This window comes from Triturus cristatus, chromosome 4_2, assembly GCF_964204655.1.
Source record: "Triturus cristatus chromosome 4_2, aTriCri1.1, whole genome shotgun sequence".
Taxonomy (NCBI): domain Eukaryota; kingdom Metazoa; phylum Chordata; class Amphibia; order Caudata; family Salamandridae; genus Triturus; species Triturus cristatus.
This window is the reverse complement of record NC_140586.1, coordinates 196,500,927-196,523,360: the sequence shown is the minus strand read 5'-3', so window position 1 is coordinate 196,523,360 and position 22,434 is coordinate 196,500,927. Positions and strand designations below refer to the sequence as shown.

The window sequence follows — 22,434 nt, the reverse complement described above, 5'->3', positions numbered from 1 at the left end:
TTGTTTAGGAGGGTACTTTTCTTAGATTGCCACAATTCCCTTGATAGTACATGAATATTATCTTTACTTGATTTATGGGCCTATATTAGAACCCATGTATTCATTTCTGCTGCAGTTTCTCTCCTGGACTGTGACTTTCCTGGTAGCCAGTACCTCTCTCCTTCGAATAAGTGAGCTACAACGTTTTTCCATTAAAGAACCTTTTATCCAAGTGTTAAAACACATCCTTGATTCTTGCCAAGTCAACTGTCTTTTTCATTTCAACCAGTCTATTAATTTGCCGCTGTCCCCCCACCCCCACCCCAGAAGAAAGAACTTTACATACTTGAGGTGTTAAAAGGGCGTTATATAATATATGCTTAACTCACCATGTTCATCAACAAAATCAAGCAGTTGTTAGTGTTTGCCCAACTGTGCCTTGACCACCCAATTTCAAAAGCTGGCTTTACCAGGTAGTTTATAAAATACGAGATTTGACAAGCGCAGCATTACAGTTGATTCTTAGTGCACATTCTACTCGCACAAAAAAAGTGTAACAATGTTTTCTAGGCCAAATCCTGTTAGTAGAGACCTGCAAAGCTGCTGCTTGGTTGTCTACCACATGGTCACTATTCATCATTACTCTATGAATTTTCAGGCCTGACAAAAAGCACAAATCTGACAAACTATATCTAAAACATTGTTATATGTTACACATGTCCTCCTTCTTCTTCTTGCATACCACCATGTTAGGAGTGGTGAACAGCAATGTCGACTGGTGAAATTTAAAAGTGGTTGGGTGTAAAAATTGTTCTTAACTTGCAATGAGCAAGTGAGTGTGATTGAAAATAAGCTTGCAGTGGCCATCTAGTGGCATAGCAAGGGTGCCATTGGCCCTAGGTCAATCAATGAAAGTGGGCCCCCTCTACCATCTGCTTGATTCTATTATTTTTTTTTTTTATAAACTCCACAGTTGGGATGTAGAATGCCCCTCACACACCTACAGCCTTTGCCACTACAACTCTTACACTGTTCGCAACTACGCCCTAGTGGCTGCTGACTGCATTGTGGCCTACAGAGTCTTTGGTGTGGACTAACAAATATTGCAGTTATAAAGGACTAAATATCTAAGATCGAATATATTGCTGGTTTTATGTTCTATGCAGGGTCTCTGAATTATGCGGCATGGGAGGTCCAACTTATGTGGCAGCAAAAGGCAACTCGTGTGATGTAATGCAGCACATTTTGATAGTATTAATTCACTATTTTGTCATTTTTACACGTTAACACTGTTTGAACAAACCTCTTTACCGATGTTTTGAAGGCTTATCCGTCCCAGGGAATAGAAGAAAGGTTGAAGAAACTGGTCCAGGACATCAACACAAAATCTTAAGTCGCACTTAAATAACTAAATTAAAAAAAACAAAAAAAAACCTATGTGACTGGTGGCCTCTTGCAGTCTGTTAATCCTACAGTAGTTCTTCTCTACGAATGATAACCTTGCAAGAACAACTAGACATATAGTGGAGCATGTATCATGCCAATGGGACGACTTCATTCAAATAACCATATAAATGAAGCAATCTCTGACTTGGTGTATGAACAATGAGAATGTATATACAGGGCAGAATCTTTACAAAATACAAATCCAGTTTTAGTTAACAAATGCCTCAATGCAAGGCTCGGGAACACATTTAAAGAACCTGTCTGCAAGAGACCTCTTAACTGCTAAAGTACAAAAGCTGCACTTAAACATACTGAGACTAAGGGAAGTCGGCCTAACCATGGCCTTCTTGTCACTGATCTCACATCAGGATGTCAAGATAAGGACAGACAATATGAGAACTCTAAAAAGGAACAATATCAAAAAAGCTGTCACAAGAAGCGTAGCTACTTTGGGACAGAATGGGCCTTAAACTCTCAGTTGGTTTGGATTCTTCTTCACCAGATGTTTGCTGCTAGTCATCTTTTGTAACTCCACATCCTGGCATGACCAAATATCTTATCGTGTTCTGCAAGTCTCTCATCTTCATTTCTTTCCAATTTGTATGTGGTATCCCTTGGCCTCCTATTGGAAGACTTGAGGCCATATTTTGAGCTTGGCGGAGGGGTTCACAAATGTGGCAGATATCCTGTCCACCTTATCACAAGTGCCTTGTATCCTAATATAAATAGACCAAAATGCAGATGACACAACTCTGTTTAAAACTTGCTTCATTACTAGATATACCAACACTCTGAAGCGACATGGAATGGAGATTTGCCAGGCGACGGGAAATTGCCTGAAATTAAATCCTCATAAAACTGCCTTTTTAATTGTACCTCTCAAATCCCAAAAAAGGATCAACCCAGACCTCTTCAAGAAACTTATGGAATTCAGCCTCTCACCGTCCCCTGTGCTACAGTTAAATCTCTAGGCTTCCTTATTTGTTCCTTATGTGAACAAATCTTCTCAGACTGCAAATGTTCACCTTTGCTAAGTGATAAGAATAATATAGCTTCTCTCTACAAATCTGCTGAAATCGGCTGCGCATGAGCTCATTCTTTCCAGAATCGACACTGAAAACATCATCTGGTTGGTCTTTCAGGCTATATGCCCTGTTGCCCCTAAAACTAGTTCTTCACTCCACCACTTGATTAGTCACAGAGAAGAGTTTGCTCACATCACACAAATTTTATTCTACCTCCACTGGCTCCCATTAGAAGCTTGTATACTGTTCCCAGACTTGCTGTGTCACGTAGACAAACCGAGCTAATTACTTAATCTTATGACAATTTCAGGGTCGCTCCAAAATACCCCATAACAAGGCCTCTTACACTTGAATCCTTGAAATTCAAATTTACTGTAGTCCCTTGGTGTGAACCCACCCTCCTTAAGGCACTCTTCTAACCAAACTAAGAATGGATTAGACATCCTGTCCTTCTGGAAAAAACAAGACCTTCCTGTCCAGCGCCATTTAAGCAGTGTTCACTCGTCCTCTCAGGGATGACTGGCTTCAACTTCTTAGTAGTTGACTGATTAACAAATTGCTTGCCTTACCCTTTCTCTTGTGTGATTATCGTTTTCTGTTTACCCTCTGTTTCCTCCACCCCCCACCATTATCCTCTTCCTCTTTATGATCCATCTACCTTATTACAACCCATCACCCTTTTCATTTCTCCTTCCTTTCTCTGTACCTCCTTTGTTTATGCCAAAAGTAATTGTATGTTTGAGGCATATGAGCTGCAGAATACATACTTGTGCATAGATCGCTATCTGGTTTTGGGGCACTTTGTTGTTGTCTTGGAAGAAGTCTTTGTAGTCACGAGATAGGTGACTCCTCCTTTGGATGATAGTGCACATGGGCATCGACTCCATCCTTAGATTGTCTTCAACCTTTTGCCTCTTACCAGAACACGAGGAAAGGTATTGCCAGGCCTGCATCTCATTTAGCTCCAAAAAGACTATCCAGGCTTGACGACACGTTATGGCTCAACAGGCTATACCGATGCCACATGACATTTTCAATTAAGGTCCCGATGTTCCAGAGGCAGAGAATTCGGAGGAGCTTGACATAGTCTTTAAAGCTGATGACTCCGATTCTGATGACCACATTACTCCAGGTCAACGAGTGAGTACAAACGTCAATGCCCCTGCCCCATCCGATAAACAGAAGACTCCGGTCAAAACTTCGCCTGAAGACCTAAGTCGAGACAGAGGGAAAATTTCAGAAGCCCCGCCTCCGGGCCCGGGTCCGAATTCAAGGGAAAAGCCTTCCGGCGGCTCGGGACCGAGCAAGCCGCATGTTGGTACCCATAAAACACCTTCAGTACCGAAATCTGGGACACACCCTATTCCCGTTACACCCAAAAAGGCTTCAGTATTGAAATCTTCAGCACCGAAAGACCATAAGGCCTCGGAACCAAACAAACACCAAAAACCTTCGAATCCGAAGACCCCTCTTACGGCTCCAGAGCCCAAATCAAAACCATGCTCTGAACCGAAAAAATCGTCACCGAAAAGAGACAACAAGCAGGAAGAACTGTTTTGGACAGATCCTATTGATCCGAAACATTACATGTTGACCCTAAAACAGGCCATATTTTCTCAATATCCCAGCAAAGAAGGGGAAATTGGATACCTCACACTCTCCTTAGGTACCTGTGAAGAAAAGACTTTGCAACTTCCCTCCTAAGACCATCTTCTCCTATTCTTCCTACCAAACCTTTGTGTCCTACAAACTCTCCTAGACTCTCTCCAATGCTTCCATACTCACCCTTCCCACTTCCATACTCACCCTTACCACCACAGGATGAGGATGACCCGATAAGGATCCCTTAGATGACCCTGATGATAACACTACTCCACCACAGGATACATGGGAAGATTACAACAATACCACAGATCCTCCAGACTTTCCTGATCCAGATGTATACCCATCAATGCCATCCCCTCCAGATGACAATATAGGTGTTAGTCAGCTCATTAGTAGGGCTGCGCAGTATCATGGGGTTGAACTACATTCAGGCCCCATGGACACAGATTTCCTACTAGATACATTTTCTCAGTCACAAAAATCAATACATACATTACCCATGCTTAAAGGTGCCATTAAACATTTACCAGACATATTTAAAGACCCTGTCAGGACCAGGATTCTCAATCCTCTGATTGATAAAAAGTATAAACCTGCCCCAAACGATCCAATTTACATTAAAGGACAACTCCCTTTAGATTCTTTGGTAGTCTCAAATGCAAGAAAACGTGCTAATTCCCAAACTTCTGGTGATGCTCCACCTCCAGACAAAGAGTCTAAACTGCTAGATGCATCAGGCGAATGAGTTGCTTCCCAAGCAGTCAATCACTGGAGAATAGCTAATGCACAAGCACTGCTTGCCAGATATGATAGGGCTCACTACGATGAGCTTGAAGATCTTAAACATTTACCTGAGCAATACAAAGCGAAGGTCAATGATCTGGTCCAAGAGGGCAAGTTAATTACAAATGCATCCATCAAATATGCCCTCGATGCAGCAGACACCGCATCTAGATCTGTCAACACCAGTGTCTTACTTCGCAGACATGCGTGGTTACGCATTTCTGGTTTTAAACAAGAAGTGCAAACAACTATTTTAAATCAGCCGTTCAATCAAGAACACCTCTTTGGCCCAGCTGTGGATACCGCTTTGAAGAAAATTAAAAAAGACACAGACACTGCAAAATCCATAGGAGGATTACCGTCTCAAACAGCACGAGGTTCCTTTCGTCGCTCCTTTTATAGGGGCGCATCCAAAAACATTAGCACAGACACTACTTCCTCTTCCTACAAGAGTCCCACACAAACATCCCCCAACAAGGTATATTTTAGAGGTGGGTACAGAGAAAATAATAACAAGGGTAGAGACCGAGGTAACAACAACCGAACCTCCCCTACTACCAAACAATGACTTCCCTCCTCGCCCTCCAGACCATTCCACTCTGGTCGGAGGAAGACTCTCACAGTTCCTACCATCACTAGAGACAGGTGGGTAAGACAAATTATACAGTATGGTTACTGCCTCGAACTTGCAGCAACTCCCCCAACCATACCGCCCAAATAACATCCAATGTCCACTAAACATCGAACGCTCCTGAAACAGGAAGTTCTCTCACTTCTTCAAAAGCATGCAATAGAACCAGTTCCTCTTCAGCATCAAGGCCAGGGGTTTAGTCCCTCTATTTTCTCATTCCCAAAAAAGACGGTACTCTCAGACCAATACTAGACCTCATACCTTTGAATATCTACATACAATCAGACCACATTCATATGGTCACCCTTCAACAGGTCCTCCCACTGCTCCAACAAGGTGATTTTGTTGCCGTCTAGCTCTCAAGGACGCCTACTTCCATATTTCTATACACCCTTCTCACAGGAAATATCTAAGGTTTGTAAAGGACGGTTAGCACTTTCAATTCAAGGTCCTCCCATTTGGAGTGACCACAGCACCCAGAGTCTTCACAAAGTGTCTAGCAGTAGTAGCCGCCCACTTGCAAAGACAACAAATTCATGTGTTTCCATACCTGGACGACTGGCTCATAAAAGTCAAGTCATACAGCCAGTGTGTTCACCACATTCACCAAACAATTCCGCTGCTCCACAACTTGGTGTTCACAATAAACCTCACCAAGTCACATCTTCAACTGTCCCACATGCATCAGTATCTAGGGGCCACAATAGACAATCCAGTCAGAATAGCCAGTATGCAAACCCTCGACAAAATTTCAGCCCCAACACTCACTACCAGCTCAAGTGTTTATGCAGCTAATAGGAATGATGGCCTCTTGCATTCTCATAGTACCTCACGCAAGACTCAAGATGCTCCCTTTACAAGAATGTTTAGCACGTCAGTGGAACCAGTCTCAAGGTCAACTTTCAGATCTGGTGTTGGTGGACAGCCGCGCACATCGCTCTCTGCAGTGGTGGTAGACACAAAACCTTTCCAAAGGGCAGCTGTTCCTAGACCCAGTTCCACAGATCGTGCTAACAGCGGATGCATCGCTCACCGGCTGGGGAGCCCATCTCTTAAACCATACAATTCGGGGCAGGTGGACCCCTCAACAAGAAGTGCGCCACATCAATCACCTGGAGTTACTGGCAATCTTTCTTTGCATTAAAATCATTCAAAAAACATCTCATCAACAAAACTGTCCTTGTCCGCACGGACAATATGACAGCAATGTATTATATACAAAAACAAGGAGGAACATATTCTTTGCAACTTTCTCAACTAGCGCAAAGCATATGAAAATGGGCCCTACCACAAAAGTTATACCTTCTAGCAGAACATCTTCCAGGGATACACAATCAGATTGCAGATCTGCTCAATCGTCGGACACGGCACATCCACGAATGGGAACTTCATCCACAAGTTATTCATCCGTTTTTTCAGATGTGGGGCTACCCAGACATAGATCTGTTCGCCACACATGCAAACGCAAAATGCCGAACCTTCACTGCCAGGTATCCACACCCATTGTCCAAGGGCAATGCGATATGGATGAACTTGTCAGGCAGATTTGCGTACGCTTTTCTGCCACTCCCGCTCATTTTCCATTTGTAGTGGGCAAGCTCAAACAACAGTCTCTCAAGATAATCCTGCTTGCTCCAACATGGGCCCGGCAACCATGATTCACAACACTCCTGGAACTCTCAGTAGTTCCACACCAAAAACTACAACTCTCCACAAAGCTTCTTACACAGAACCATGGAGAGATAAGGCATCCAGATCCAGCTCAACTAAACCTAGCAATTTGGCTCCTGAAGTCCTAGAGTTCGGTTACCTCAACCTCCCACCGGACTGTATGAACATTATTAAAGAAGCTAGATGCCCTACTACTAGAGCTTGCTATGCAGCCAAATGGAAAAGATTTGTCATTTACTGCAATAACAACAAAATTGACGCACTAGATGCTTCAATTCAAAACATTACTTGCTATTGACTGCATCTACAAAGATGTAATACGGCATACACATCCATAAGACTACATCTTTCTGCCCTTGCCGCTTACCTACAAAACAGACATTTGTCATTGTTTAGGGTACCTGCCATCAAAGCGTTTAGGGAAGTCCTGAAAAATATAATTCCTCCCACAATCCCACCCTCTCCAGTGTGGAATTTAAACGTTGTCCTTACTAGGCTCATGGGTCCTCCATTTGATCCTCTACACAAATGTGAACTGCTGTTCGTTACATGGGAAGTAGCTTTCCTGGTTGCAATTGCCTCTCTCAGAAGAGTATGTGAGATAGAGGCTTCAACCATACAAGAACCGTTCTTACAAATACATCATAACAAAGTGGTTCTTAGAACAAATCCGAAATTCCTTCCCAAAGTAATCTCTGCTTTCTATCTCAATCAATCTGTGGAATTACCCGTTTTTTCCCCAAAACCAGATTCTGTAGCAGAGGGAGCCTTTCACACACTTGATGTCAAAAGAGCTATACTTTATTAAATTGACACAACTAAACCTTTTAGAAACACAAAACAACTGTTTGTATCTTTCTCTCCACCTCATAAAGGAAACCCCATCTCCAAAGCTGGAATTGCCAGGTGTATAGTCAAATGTATTCAAATATGCTACCACAAAGCAAAGCACACATTAACAATTCCCCCTTGTGCGCACTCAACACGCAAACTAGGGGCTTCCATAGAAAAAAGTCCCTTAGATGACATTTGCAAAGCAGCAACATGGTCTACGCCACACACCTTCACCAAAAACTATTGTGTAGATGTGCAGGCAAAACAACAAGCTTCTGTGGGCCAGGCTGTTCGTAAAACACTGTTCGAGGCATATGAGCTGCAGATTACACACTTTTGCATAGATCGCCATCTGGTGTTGGGCCCGGATGTTTGCAGTGTTTTTTTCCTCTTGGAAAGTCTTTGGAAGTCACGAGGTCGGTGACTCCTCCCTTGGATCGTATTGCGCATGGGCTTCGGCTCCATCCTCAGATTGTTTTTTTCCGCCATCGGGCTCGGATGTAATCTTCGCGCTGTGGTTCCGAACATTTCCAGTTCGACGATCGAAGCGGAATCCTCACTCACATCGCGGTATTGTTTCGATCGCTATCTCCTCAATCACCTTCTCATCGACAAATCTTCGGTTCTAGTCGTCGATGACGGCCTTCGGGCCTACCCAAGCTCCGGTCCCGACTGATGGAAAGAACTCAATTCAAGAAGTGCCCTCGATGTGGGTCCAAATTCCCCCACACCGATCTTCATGAGGTGTGCAACCTCTGCCTCTCCCCTGAACACGAGGCTCGAGACTGTCCGGCCTGTAAGTCTTTCAGATCAAAAAAGACTATTCGGGACCGAAGAGCCAGACGAAACATGGCGCACTCCTCGACCTCCGTTCCAGTCGACATCTTCGGAGACGACGTCGAAGATCCGGGACAGCAGCACACCGAAGAGGACCTCGTCAGTGCTTCCAAAGCCGACGACTCCGATGCAGAGGACATCACCCCGGCGCAGAGGGTCGTGAGTAATATAGCCCCCCCCCCCCCCCCCCCCCCGGGATCCCTTACAAAAGGCTCTTACTAAGGATCCAAAAAACTGGACATTTGGCACTCTCTTCCAAAAAGAGACATTTGGACAAACTGGCTCCGTCTCCACCTCCAAAGAGGAAGGACTCTGCTACCTCCCCTTTCAGAATACCTTCCCCCACCTCTTTCACCTTCTCCACCTCCGCCCCCGCCGCCTTCTCCACCCCCACCTCATCGCTCTCCGACCCAGTCTCCAGACGATGATGATCAGGGGGACCCATATCACGAGCCAGGGGGTGTGCCCCAAGACCCCACCCCTACAGGATCCCCAGACCCCTGGGACAACTACAATAATCCAGATATTCCAGACGTCCCACAAGATGACCTTTATCCTTCCAGGCCATCTCCACCGGAAGACTCACTAGGTTTCCACCACCTACTTCAGAGGGCAGCACATTATCACGGGGTAGAGTTACACACTGACCCAGTGGAGGAGGATTTCCTCCTCGACACCTTTGATACCGCACATAGGTCTACCTCCATACTACCTATGCTCAAGGGGGTGGTAAAACATGCGCCAGAGGTTTTTAAGGACCCAGTCAGGGCCAGGGTCATTAACCCACGCATAGAAAAAAAGTACAAAGCTGCCCCCACAGATCCTGCCTATATCAAAGGGCCAGTGCCACTAGATTCCCTAGTGGTTTCCACTGCACGGAAGAGGTCAAATTCTCAGGCGTCAGGCGAAGCACCACCACCTGACAAAGAGTCAAAGCTACTGGACGCGTCAGGAAAGCGCACTGCGTCACAGGCAGCCAATATATGGCGTATCGCCAACACCCAAGCGCTATTGGCCAGATATGATAGGGCGCATTATGATGAATTAGAAACCATAATGCCCCACCTCCCGGAAAGATACAAAAATAGGGCCAATGAATTAATTCAAGAGGATAAGCCAGTAACTAACACCTCCATACGCTGTGCCTTAGACGCAGCAGACACAGCCTCTAGGGCCATTAACACTAGCGTCCTCCTCCATCGCCATGCTTGGCTGAGAATATCAGGTTTCAAACCTGAGGTACAGGCCTCCATCCTAAATCCTCCCTTTGACCAAGAACACCTATTCGGCCCAAAGGTAGATGAGGCCCTTGAGAAAATGAAGGACACTGATACGGCGAAATCTATGGGAGCCCTGCAGTCACACCCTCCTAGTCGCTCTTTTCGCCGCTCTTCGTTTCAGAGTACGTCTAGAGGCTACTCCTCAGATAGCGCGTCCACTTCCTACAAATCCCCCACTCAGTCCACCTTCACAAGGGGTTATCAAAGAGGCGGCTATAGGGGCAATAACAATAAAGGCAGAGGCAAAACAAATACCGCCCGCTCTGCCACACCACCTACCCAATGACTTCACCCCGCTCCCTCCAGACCATCCCACTCCGGTCGGGGGCAGACTACAACATTTCCTTCAGGTCTGGGTGACCATCACCTCAGACAAATGGGTGACACAAATTATTCGCTCAGGGTACTGCCTAGAGTTAACATCTACCCCCCCCCCCCCAAACATTCCACCCAGGCAACGCCCAATGTCACAAGAACATTCCACATTACTAAAACAGGAGGTAATCTCCCTCCTACAAAAACAGGCAAAATTTAGGGGTCTATTCCCTATATTTTCTAATACCAAAAAAGGACGAGACTACGGCCTATTCTAGATCTCCGGCCCCTAAACATATACATACATTCAGACCATTTTCACATGGTAACGCTTCAGCAGGTGCTTCCACTCCTCTCCCAGAACGACTTCCTCACCACACTGGACTTGAAAGAAGCATACTTTCACATTCCGGTACACCATGCTCACAGAAAGTACCTAAGATTTGTAGTGGACGGGCAACACTACCAGTTCAAGGTGCTCCTATTCGGGGTCACAACAGCACCAAGGGTATTCACCAAGTGCCTAGCGGTAGTGGTGGCACACCTCAGAAGACTGCACATTCACGTCTTCCCATATTTGGACGACTGGCTGATAAAAGCCACGTCCTACAACCAATGTGTACACCACACCACCTCTACAATCCAACTACTTCACCAACTAGGCTTCACGGTGAACCACCAAAAGTCCCAGCTAACACCATCCCACATAAAGCAATACCTCGGTGCTACCATAGACACCTCAAAAGCCATAGCCTACCCCAATCCGGCCAGGATTGCAAGCATTCAGGCTCTGCGTCAGATTCATACTTCAACACTCCCTTCCAGCAAGGGTGTTTATGCAACTGATAGGGATGATGGCCTCTTGCATTTTCATAGTGCCTCACGCAAGACTCCAGATGCGTCCACTCCAAGAGTTCTTAGCGCGCCAATGGAACCAGGCCCAGAGGCAACTGACAGATCTGGTGTTGGTAGACGCGCGCACCCATCGCTCTCTGCAGTGGTGGAACACCACAAACCTTTCCAAAGGTCGACCGTTCCTGGACCCGGTTCCACAAATAATGCTAACAGACGCATCGCTCTCCGGCTGGGGAGCTCATCTATTACACCTCACAGTGCAGGGCACATGGACGCCGCAACAAAAGTTACTCCATATCAACCATCTGGAGTTACTACCAATCTTTCTAGCCCTAAAATCCTTTCAAAGACCGATTTTAGGCAAGGCAGTCCTCATTTGCACAGACAACATGACGGCCATGTATTACATTCAAAAACAAGGCGGCACACACTCTCCACAGCACTCTCAACTAGCACAGAGCATATAGAGATGGGCAATTCCACACAAAATCTTTCTCCTAGCCCAGCATGTACCAGGAGTCCAAAACACCATGGCAGATCTGCTCAGCAGACAGACGCAGCAGATCCACGAGTGGGAACTTCACCTGCAGGTTCTTCACCCGTTCTTTCAAATGTGGGGGCATCCGCACATAGACCTCTTCGCCACCCACGAAAACAAAAAATGCCCAAGCTTCGCCGCCAGATACCCACACCCATTGTCCAAAGGCAATGCGATATGGATGAACTGGTCAGACAAATTTGCGTACGCTTTTCCACCTCTTCCACTAATTCCATTAGTGGTGCGAAAGCTACAATAGCATTCCCTCACACTAATCCTAGTAGCTCCAACATGGGCCAGACAACCGTGGTACACCACGCTGCTGGAACGCTCGGTAGTACCACACCAAAAGCTACACCTCTCACCATGCCTCCTAACCCGGAACCATGGAGAGATCAGGCACCCGGACCCAGCTCAGCTCAACCTTGCGATCTGGCTCCTGAAATCCTAGAATTCGGATACCTAAACCTTCCCCCTGACTATATGAACGTCATCAGAGAAGCTAGACGCCCTACCACTAGAGCCTGCTACGCTGCCAAGTGGAAAAGATTTGTTGTTTATTGCCATAACAACACAATCAATCCTCTAGATGTGTCTATACAACACATCATATGCTACTTACTCCATCTACAAAGGTGTAACCTAGCATATACCTCCATTCGGCTACACCTCGCAGCAATTGCCGCTCACCTACAAAACAGGCAGCACCTCTCACTTTTCAGAGTGCCTGCCATTAAAGCCTTCATGGAAGGCCTAAAACGAATAATTCCCCCCAGAGTACCACCCTCACCTGTGTGGAACTTAAATATAGTTCTCACAAGGCTAATGGGACCGCCCTTCGAACCTTTGCATAAATGCGAACTGCAATTTCTCACATGGAAAACAGCTTTTCTTGTAGCCATCACTTCCCTTAGAAGGGTCAGTGAGATACAAGCACTTACCATAAAAGAACCTTTTCTCCAAATGCACCAAGACAAGGTTGTTCTCTGTACCAACCCAAAATTCCTACCTAAAGTCATTTCCCCTTTTCATCTAAACCAATCGGTAGAATTACCGGTATTTTTCTCGCAACCTCAAACTGTTGCAGAAAGGGCTCTACACACCCTAGATGTCAAACGAGCCTTACTTTACTATATCCAAATAACACAACCTTTCAAAAAAACCAAACAACTGTTTGTCTCTTTCTCTCCACCACACAAGGGCAACCCCATCTCAAAATCAGGGATAGCTAGGTGGATTGTAAAATGCATCCAGATTTGCTACCACAAGGCAAAACGAACGCTATCCGTTCCCCCCCTAAAGCCCATTCTACACGAAAGATAGGGGCTTCTATGGCTTTTCTAGGGAACATCCCATTAGATGATATCTGCAAAGCAGCTACATGGTCAACACCGCACATTTTCACTAAACACTATTGTGTAGATGTGCAAACTAAGCAACAAGCTAGTGTGGGCCAGGCTGTACTCAAAACGTCCTTTCAAACCACTGCAACAGATACCGGTGGTCGCCGCTAAGGTTGGGAACGGTTATATAGTCTATGCAAAAGTGTGTAATCTGCAGCTCATATGCCTCAAACGGAATATGCTACTTACCAGTATGCATCTGTTCTTGGCATGTAGAGCTGCTGATCTACACACGCCTCCCCGGCTACCTGTATCTGTTCCAGTCTATCTTATTTAGATACAACACACATGGGTTTCTTCACTGTTATTACTACGCTCCATTTTCCCTGTTGGCGAAAAACAATCTGAGGATGGAGCCGAAGCCCATGCGCAATACGATCCAAGGGAGGAGTCACCGACCTCGTGACTTCCAAAGACTTTCCAAGAGAAAAAAAAACTGCAAACATCCGGGCCCAACACCAGATGGCGATCTATGCAAAAGTGTGTAGACCTGCAGCTCTACATGCCAAGAACAGATGCATACTGGTAAGTAGCATATTCCTTTTCAGACCACTGCAACAGATACAGGTGACCACCGTTAAGGGAGAGCACTGCTATACTGTCTAAGCACAAGTATTTGTTCTGCAACTCATATGCCTCGAACGGAAAATGCTGCTCACCAGTATGCATCTGTTCTTAGCATGTCGAGCTGCAGAATCACATACGCCCACCCGCCTCCCCGGTACCGCTATCTGTTCCAGGGTTATCTTACTTAGATACATTACACATGGACATCTTTTCTGTTTCTTACAAACTCCATCATTTCTCTTAATGACGAAAAACAATCTAAGAATGGAGTTGATGCCCATGCGCTCTATCGTCCAAAGGAGGAGTCACTTATCTCGTGACTACAAAGACTTCTTCCAAGACAACAACAAAGTGCCCCAACACCAGATGGTGATCTATGCACAAGTATGTGATTCTGCAGCTCTACATGCCAAGAACAGATGCATACTGGTAAGTAGCATTTTCCTTTTAAACTTATCTTGCATAATGCATATGTAACTCTAGTTCTTTAAAAAGTACTCAAATACTGTGCAGTACGGCTGTAGAAAAATTTGTAGATAACGTACATAAATAATAAATTCCATGAAGGCAGTAGGGCTAGAGAAAAAACAGAATTCCTGTTTTCTTTGCTACACACAAAGGGTGTTTTCAACATGTTCAACACTTCTATTATCATGACGCCCTGCCTCAATAGCAAAGGATTCAATATCATCTGCAATCCCAGGAGAGGCAAAGAAGAATCTATAGAGGTAGAAATCAGAATACTCCCAAAGCAGCAGGTGAAGCCCTATCCAGCATGGTCAGTAAGTTCCATAATCCACCCTCGCTGTGAATCACTCCGATGTGGGGGGAGGTTCCTATCATTTCACTTGGCAAAGCGTCACATAAGACATATGTGTACACTCTAGAGTAGAGTCACTACACTCAAAGACTGGCTTTTTCACATATGAAAGAAAACTACTGAAATTGAACTATAAACATTTTCAGTTCCTCAGAATGGAGGAAAGCTCTTTGCTGTTGAAAGAGTACCAAATATTCAAAAGAACAAAAGGATATGCTCAAAGAAAGAAGAGTAAAACAATAATTCGCACCCATCTTAGATTTGAGACCTCCGAACAGATGGATAAAAAAAGGAACAGTTGTGGGTGCTGGCTCTCTATCATCTCTTTCGTATGAGTCAAGGTGACTGGATGTGCTCTTTTGAACTCGAAGATATGTACCTGATAACCAATTAAACTAATGTTAGAAAGCCGCTTCCCAACCCCTTTTCCAACCCAATATGCATGCTATGACAAAAAGGAGATATTAGTTTTACGATTTTAAAACCACAGCCCCCATTATGATATTGCCAGTGATAATTTACCGGGTGTTGGCAGCATTGTGCTTTGATGCATATGTTAACGATATGCCAGGAATCCCAGCAAATTTGTGATGGCTACTCTATGCCCCATGTATAGGTTGCACAATTATTCATAAATCTTTTTAGCTCATCAGCGCAGATCATTCAGCACTCCTTTTCACTGAGATATATTTGCGCTCAGGTGTGCAAGTTCTTGTTCCATGCCACAGTCTCATCCTTGCTATGCCCGTTTGCTAGACCTACTGTGATGTGTGTCTGAGAAGGGGGAAAAGCTCTGCAGGAGAAAGTTGGAACGTTGCAATTAAGATTGAGTGTGGAATAAAGAAGCAGCGCCACGTCTGAGCAGATGGACAGAAAACGCTCCAGGCAGGTCTGACTCCGAAGGCAGCCCCCTCTGGATTAAGCCTTGTACACTTCAAGGAGAATGGGTTGGCTCTTACTCTGCTTACACGCACTGCTGGGTACATTGTGTAAGTGGAGGACAAAAAACAAAAACGGTCTGTTATAATATGATGCGCACAAGGAGGCAATTTAAAAGCTTTCATACAGGCTGAACATTTTCTGATGAAAGTACACATCTTTTTATGCTTCATACACTGCATAGTGAGTGTATTACCTACATGGTGAAGGAGGAGACACAAATTAGGTGCGTAATAGTGAAATAATGGAAGAAGCTTGTTTGCAGAACGGAGCATACAATTATATCAAAAAGGTGCATGCTCTCTTACCTGTGCTAAGCTTTGTTCTTTGATGTTTCTACTTTCACTGTTGCATAGGTGGGGGGGGGGAGTGGTAGGATAACAGGTAGAAATTAGTAGGCTGTAGAATTGCTGAAAAAACAGCCTATTGCCTAAAACTTTAGGTTTAGCAAATAGGCTACAAATATAGAAAAACCTACTTCTTCATAGGAAGAGTTGCTCAATTCATGAACAACACACCCTTCTCCTTGGAATAGCAGGAGATTGGGGGACTTTATAACGTAATTCTGGTCGGCTTCTTTGATTAGCACATCATAATGGACAGTAGACCAACTGCTTTGAGCTGTCTTATGGGATAACCAGCTCAGCCTGCAGCCATAGAGACAGTGCAAATCGTTTCAATATATATGCTAAGCTTTAATGCGAGTCCTTCCTGCTAGGGAATAGTCTTTAATTTATGTGTTTAAACTAGAGAGAGTGGGAAGTTTACTTTTTAAGTTAGTCATATATATTTTGTTGCAAAAAGTCTAAACAAAAAAAAAATCCTTTAAGTCACAAAGCAATACGGTTAGTTTTGGAAAGTGGATATCATGTGGTGTGGTTTTGAGACCGCACCATGTAACAATGTCACAATCTTAATCAGGTCAAGTTAGGTTTCTTTCATAAAACCCTTAACTCATTCCTGGGTAGCCCCGACATCAATTCATTAAAAGAGTATATTGTCTTAAAATGGACACTAATCTCTTGAGGGAAACAGGCAATATGACTTTTTAAAAATCAGTAAATCACTGTAGCTCTCATTTATAAAATGCAATAAATCGTAACGCAGTTTGGCAGTCTTAAGCCAACTGGCTAGAATGGCTGCTTCTCTTTACTTGAACAGGCCACAGTAAGTTGGGAACCAGTCACATGTACCACTAGTCCAGCAGTAGAAGGGTCCTCACTGCACTTTTCTTATTTTCTTATTTACCGCTGTTCAGCCACGAAGTGGTCTTGAAGCTGGGGATACAGGATGCTGAAGAGATACGGTGAGTGTGTGTCTAGGGCCACTCTGGTATCCACAAGCGCCTAGCGTTGTCTCCGGCCTCAGGATTCGATCTCCCACGATGCACTAGGGGAGTTCCATGCAGGTCCAGTTCCAGTTGGTCTCCCAGTTATAGTAGGTTCAACAATTGTTTCCAGGACCTTGGGACACTTGGGAGGTCAGTACTCTGTCGATCAGCAGGCCCGTTGGCATCCAGCGCCATCAGTCAGGCGTACCTGGACAGTTGTGCTCTCGAGGAATGTCGGGTTCCATAGGTTTTGGTGTTTTAGAAGCTCAACAGGAGGCTACCAACAGCCACTTCTTCTGTCCTGGCACAATTGGAGCTCTTTTCTATGAGAGGGCAGAGTCTTCTTTGCAGGTCAATCAGGTTCAGTAGGTGCAGTCCAGTCTTTGGTATCACTTTTCTGTGCTGGGTATAGTGAGCAGCAGGGCAGTTCTTCTGTCTTCTTTCCAGTCCAGTAGTCTTCTGAGGACTGTGTCTCTGGGGTGACGCTTCTATTCAAGCTTCTTATTTATGGCAGGGGAGAGGTGACTAGCCAGTGGGGCAGTAGTTACCACAAGACGACCCTGCCCACTATACATCACTACCTGGGTGTTTGGCCACCAGACAATCCAAGGATACCCTTCTCTACCCCAATCCAAGATGGTGAAAGCCTGCATCCCCTGTGACGAGCCCTAGGGTATAACCAGCATAATGAGCCACTCCTCCAGGAAAAACTTTTTTGCAATGGGTTTCCCCCTCAGAAGGAGGTGTCTGCCTACACAAAGGAGTGGGCAGTCAAAGGTGTGATTGCCATTAGCTTCAGGGAGGTGGCACCCTATTTGAAGCTGGGTAAACTGTGGCCATCACTCAGTAGTCATCCTGCTAGATAAGGTCACACCTCCTCCCACCAGCACTTCTTTGCTTCCGGTTCCTAGGAGCGCTTCACTCTTCCTATGTTGGGGGGGGGGGGGGGGGGCAGCCTGTTGTCTCCCCGGTGTCAACTGCTGCAGATAGATAGGAAAGATGCCTAAAGTTTGGGCAACAAAGTGGTGACTTGCTAAAGTTACCTTCCTATTAAAAGTTATCCGATCTGAATTCAGTAAGGAGTCTGATTTAATGTAATGATTAATTTGAAACCTTGAAGTAATACCTTTGGTGCTCCTAAAGGGAAGTTAGCACTTAGTGCAGTGGGTAGCAATTTCATGTTTTTACTGTCAGGGCATGTTAAACACAAAAATAACTTGACCTTCTTTATAATATTAGGCACCCTGCCAGTTGGGCTACCAAGGCTTTCCCTACGAGTGGCTTACTAATATTAAAATGGAAGGTTTTGACCTGGCAATTTACTTTGTCATGTCGAGTTGGCAGTTTTAAAACGGACTGTCAAGGCAGCTGGTCCAGGCTTAGAGACATGTTTTCACTTCTAATAAAGTGCTGCAGTCTACTAGTGTCATTAAACCTATGTAGCCCTGAGTACATCATTTACCCTATACTTGGGACTTATAGGTAAGCTAACTTGGCCAATCTCGTATCAACCAATTCTACATATACTTCGGGGTGGTGCCAGAGCACATGAACTGGGTCCTAGACAGCAGGGTCCAGTGCACTACAGAGTTGAAAAACTAGCCGCATCCGTCCAAAAACTTGGTGACTGATCATACAAAAAATGTTGTTTGCTACAGTTAGTTTAAATACATATATCTTTTTTTTCAAACAAGTTATTTTCTCTTGTAAAAAGTGTTTAGAGATCCTGCATGAAGGTGGGGATATTCAGTGTTCATGAATTCAGCATAAATTCCTATGACTGAAAACCAGTATAAAGCATAAGAGACTTTTTAGGTCTCGCTCAGAAAAAGCATGCACAAGACCTTTTGATTACTGTTAGTGGGCTTGGACTCCTCCCATTACTTACATTGGAGGGCTTCAAAGCCATTCTCAGTTGCTTGCTTCCTGCTGGTCAGTTCTGTGGTCTGTACTTCTCTCTTCTTGCATGTGTCCCTCACCTAGAACATGGCCCAAGTATTTGTGTACTTACACTGCGCGCACATTTGAAACCTATTTTTTCCTTTTGTTGAGCCACTCAACAAAGTGCATCTTTCCTAGCTGGCAGCCGTTGTCCACCCTAATCTACCCCCACTCTACTGCAATCTACCCCACTCCACTCCACCCTATTCTACTCCACTCCATTCTCCCCAACTCCAATATACCCCACTCTACTCAAATTCACTCCACTCAACTCTACTCCTATCTACCCCAGCTCACCCAACTCTACCCCACTCCAGTCTACCTCACTCTACACCAATATACCCCACTACAATCTACCCCACCCCACTCCACACCACAAAGTCTACCCCAAACCAATCTACCCCATTCCATGTTACCCCACTCCACCCCTATCTACCCCACTCCACACTACTCCAACCTACCCACACAACTCCAACCAGTTGTGTCCTCATGTAACGCAACTGGTGCTCGTGTAAAGTGCTCTGATACCCAATACCTTCGGGTCATGTTCGGGCTATATCATACTTCGTAAAAAAAAAACTGTGCCACTCTACCCCACTGCAAACCTCGCCACTAACGTTTAGCCATGCTGAAAATCAGCCACAGTGGTATGCAGCATGGCTAAAACACATTGCCAGTAGTTCTGGCATAGACGAGACGTATTGACTTTGCCTGTGCTTGTTCTTTTATCACTGGCTGCTCTATTTGGCCATCCTCACCAGATTCACTTTTCCCCAGCCCAGTCTCAGAGCATAACATTTGGGACAGAGTTCGATCTGCTCTTGAGGTGCCTAGCTTTAACGAGTATTGGTAATGCATCAGTTTCCCCTATCTGATGAATAAAGAGCTGTTTTTATTAATCATCGTCAGGGAGAAAGATAGAGCTCCCTGACAAATAGCAAGGGAGTGGAGAGGATGTGGCGCAGGCACCAGAGCTGCTGACTCCAGAGCTGGGGATCCCGGAGTCTCGGCGGCGCAGCGTGGTTATTCTATGCAAATCACTTAATTTCTCGGGTGATAAGTTGTTAAATATGCTGTAAGAGTAATAAGCAAATCGTTATGAAAAATGTGTTCCACTAAAGCAGATGTTAACATTATTTCAGCTGTGGGAAACTGATAAGCGAAGCAGACTAGGAACAAGCATTGGTAAATGCAGGAAAATATGCTACAGCCAATAGAAATGGGAGGGAGAATAAGTAGCACACATAGGAACCAATGAGAAGCCAGGAAAGAGAGGAGGTGGTCCCTTTTAAGTTTATTTTAAAAACAATAGATTATTTCAAGCACAGCACAAGCGCCAACTAAAAACTGTGACAGCACTTGAACAGAGGGCATTCTGGTCTCAGCCTCATAGTCTGTAGAGCTCTTCATTTGCATACGGGAGACGATATTACTTTTCAGGAATAGTAGCTTTAATTTCCTAAAATAATAGCAACAGTGCCACAGCATCCAAACACCAGCTGCTGAACGTTTTTCGCTCTTTCTGTAGATAATACAGGTCTTTGTGGGCATTGTGTGTGAAGGTGACAGTGTGAAGCGTTTTTTAAATATCCAATATTATGTAGTAGATGTCAGGAACTGAAAGTTTATGGATCTTTGGGCAATGTTCATGTTGAGAACCGGTTACAGGTAACATTTTCTTTAACTGCATGGTGCTATTGCTTGCAAATGCATGTGTGTCGAAGATTGTTTTTATACTGTGGTTTCCTTTTGCTCTACCCAGATCTCGTTCTCGAGACCGCCGAAGGCACCGCTCAAGATCGTCCTCCAAAGATCGAAAGAGGAGAACCCGCTCCAAGTCACGGGAGAAGCGACGCAGCCACAGGTCACGCTCCCGCAGCCGAAGTCGTAGTCACAAGAGAAGCCGTGACCGCAGCAGAGATCGTAATTCGAAGTCCAAGTGAGACCGGCAGCTGCTGTCATGGCAGGAGAGTAGTGTGTGGGAAGGAAGAGGACTGGCCTCTTTCTGTTGTCTAGGGACGTGAAGGAGTGTAGACAGAACCAGAACTGAAATATCTTAACTTGCGTGACCACGGGGGGTGAGGGGGGTGGAGCCATTTGGATTTTATTCTCACTTACTTTTGTGCCTCTTATCACTTGTTCTTTACTGTATTTCCTTCCTTGTGGAATAAAAGCCTGTTTTAAAACACTTTGTTGTTGTATCCAAACATAAGGGTGTCTCTCACCTGAGGGGACCATCTCTTTTACCACGAGAATCCAGTACTTGTTTGTTTATTTGAAGCCTGTGTCAAACATTTTGAGCATCCATAGCATGCTTAACATAACTTTCTACAGAAGTGCTAATTGCTGCGACAGTGTTGCATCTGCATGCAAAGTAATTTGCTGCAGCAGTGACTCCTATTAGCTCCTTCAATAATGCATATGATGCAGTACCATATTTGCCGCCTACAGCTTCTCCAACATTCTCTGCGTTCTTCTGTGATTTAAGAACTACTTGCAAAAGGACTTTGAGGCTATTTAAACAGGAAGTGATGTGCATGCCAGCTAAATTATTCTCACACACAGGGCGTGCTTACTCTACCCCTAAAAAGAAAGCATTTGTGGTGCCGGAAAAAAAAATTTGCATTGTGAATTTTTTGTTTTTGATTATATTTATTATTATTATTAGTTACATTTGTTAGGCGCACGAATCAACCCTACCGGGTTCTCTAGGTGCCGTTGCAATGTGGGAGTAAGGCGAGATTGGACTACTGAGAGAAAAGCCTGGTTTTTTTAATGTCGTAAAATCCGTACATGCTCGAATAGATAGAGATAGCCTATTCCAATGATAGGGGCCCGGAATGAGAAGGAGCTGCATCTGCGCCTGTGTGCATTATTTCCTTATTCCGTCATCTGGTGGTTGGATCAGGAAAATTTCTTTTTTGTCTCGGGCATTTGCTGGTTGTGTCCGTTCCATATCACAACAAACGCATTCGCATAAAGCTTGATCAACATCTTCAGATTCTTAATTATACTGTTAGATTGAGAAGCAGGAAACTGCTCTCTGGAGAGAACATTGAGAAAACATCAAAGAAGTTTGAGGTAAACCGCAATAGAGAGCCCTTCAATAAAGTAGACAGCTGATGTTGAATCAATCAATCAGGTTGGGTAGATAGTAGGGTCCTTTGGGGTGCGTGGAATTTGAGTCGGCTGTTCAGGTATGCTGGTCCGGTGTCGGGGAGGGCCTTGTGAGCGTGGGTTAGCATCTTGAAGGTGACTCTAGCTTTGATTGGGAGCCAGTGGAGTGTGCGCAGGTGCTGGGAGATGTGGCAGTGTCTTGGCAGGTTGAGGACCAGTCTTGCAGCGGCGTTTTGGATGTTCTGTAGCTTACGGGTGAGGTTTTTGTTTATTCCGCCATAGTGCGTAGGCGTAGTCGACCCTGCTGGTGACCAGGCTGTGAGTGATAGTCTTTCTGTGTTCGAGGGGGATCCATTTGAAGGTCTTGCGTAGGAGGCGGAGGGTGTGGAAGCAGGAGGAGGAGACGGAGTTGATCTGGCGGTCCATTTTGAGCTCTGAGTCCAGGATGATTCCCGGATTGCGTGCGTGGTCCGAGGGTGGGGGGGCCACCAGGTGCCGTCCCAGGCGTTGGGGTTTGG

The 22,434-nt window shown here is 45.0% G+C and overlaps 1 protein-coding gene across 3 annotated transcripts in view; it reads left to right on the top strand.

The window, feature by feature from the left end:
• LUC7L2 (LUC7 like 2, pre-mRNA splicing factor) overlaps positions 1-20,987 on the top strand; it is a 514,412-nt gene extending 493,425 nt beyond the window's left edge. For all 3 annotated transcript variants that reach the window (XM_085601174.1, XM_085601173.1, XM_085601172.1), the window contains one exon: positions 20,562-20,987. In XM_085601174.1, coding sequence (XP_085457300.1) covers positions 20,562-20,690 — 129 coding nt within the window. In that variant the 3' untranslated portion in view covers positions 20,691-20,987. The remainder of the gene's footprint in view (positions 1-20,561) is intronic.
• The last annotated feature ends 1,447 nt before the right edge of the window (positions 20,988-22,434 follow it).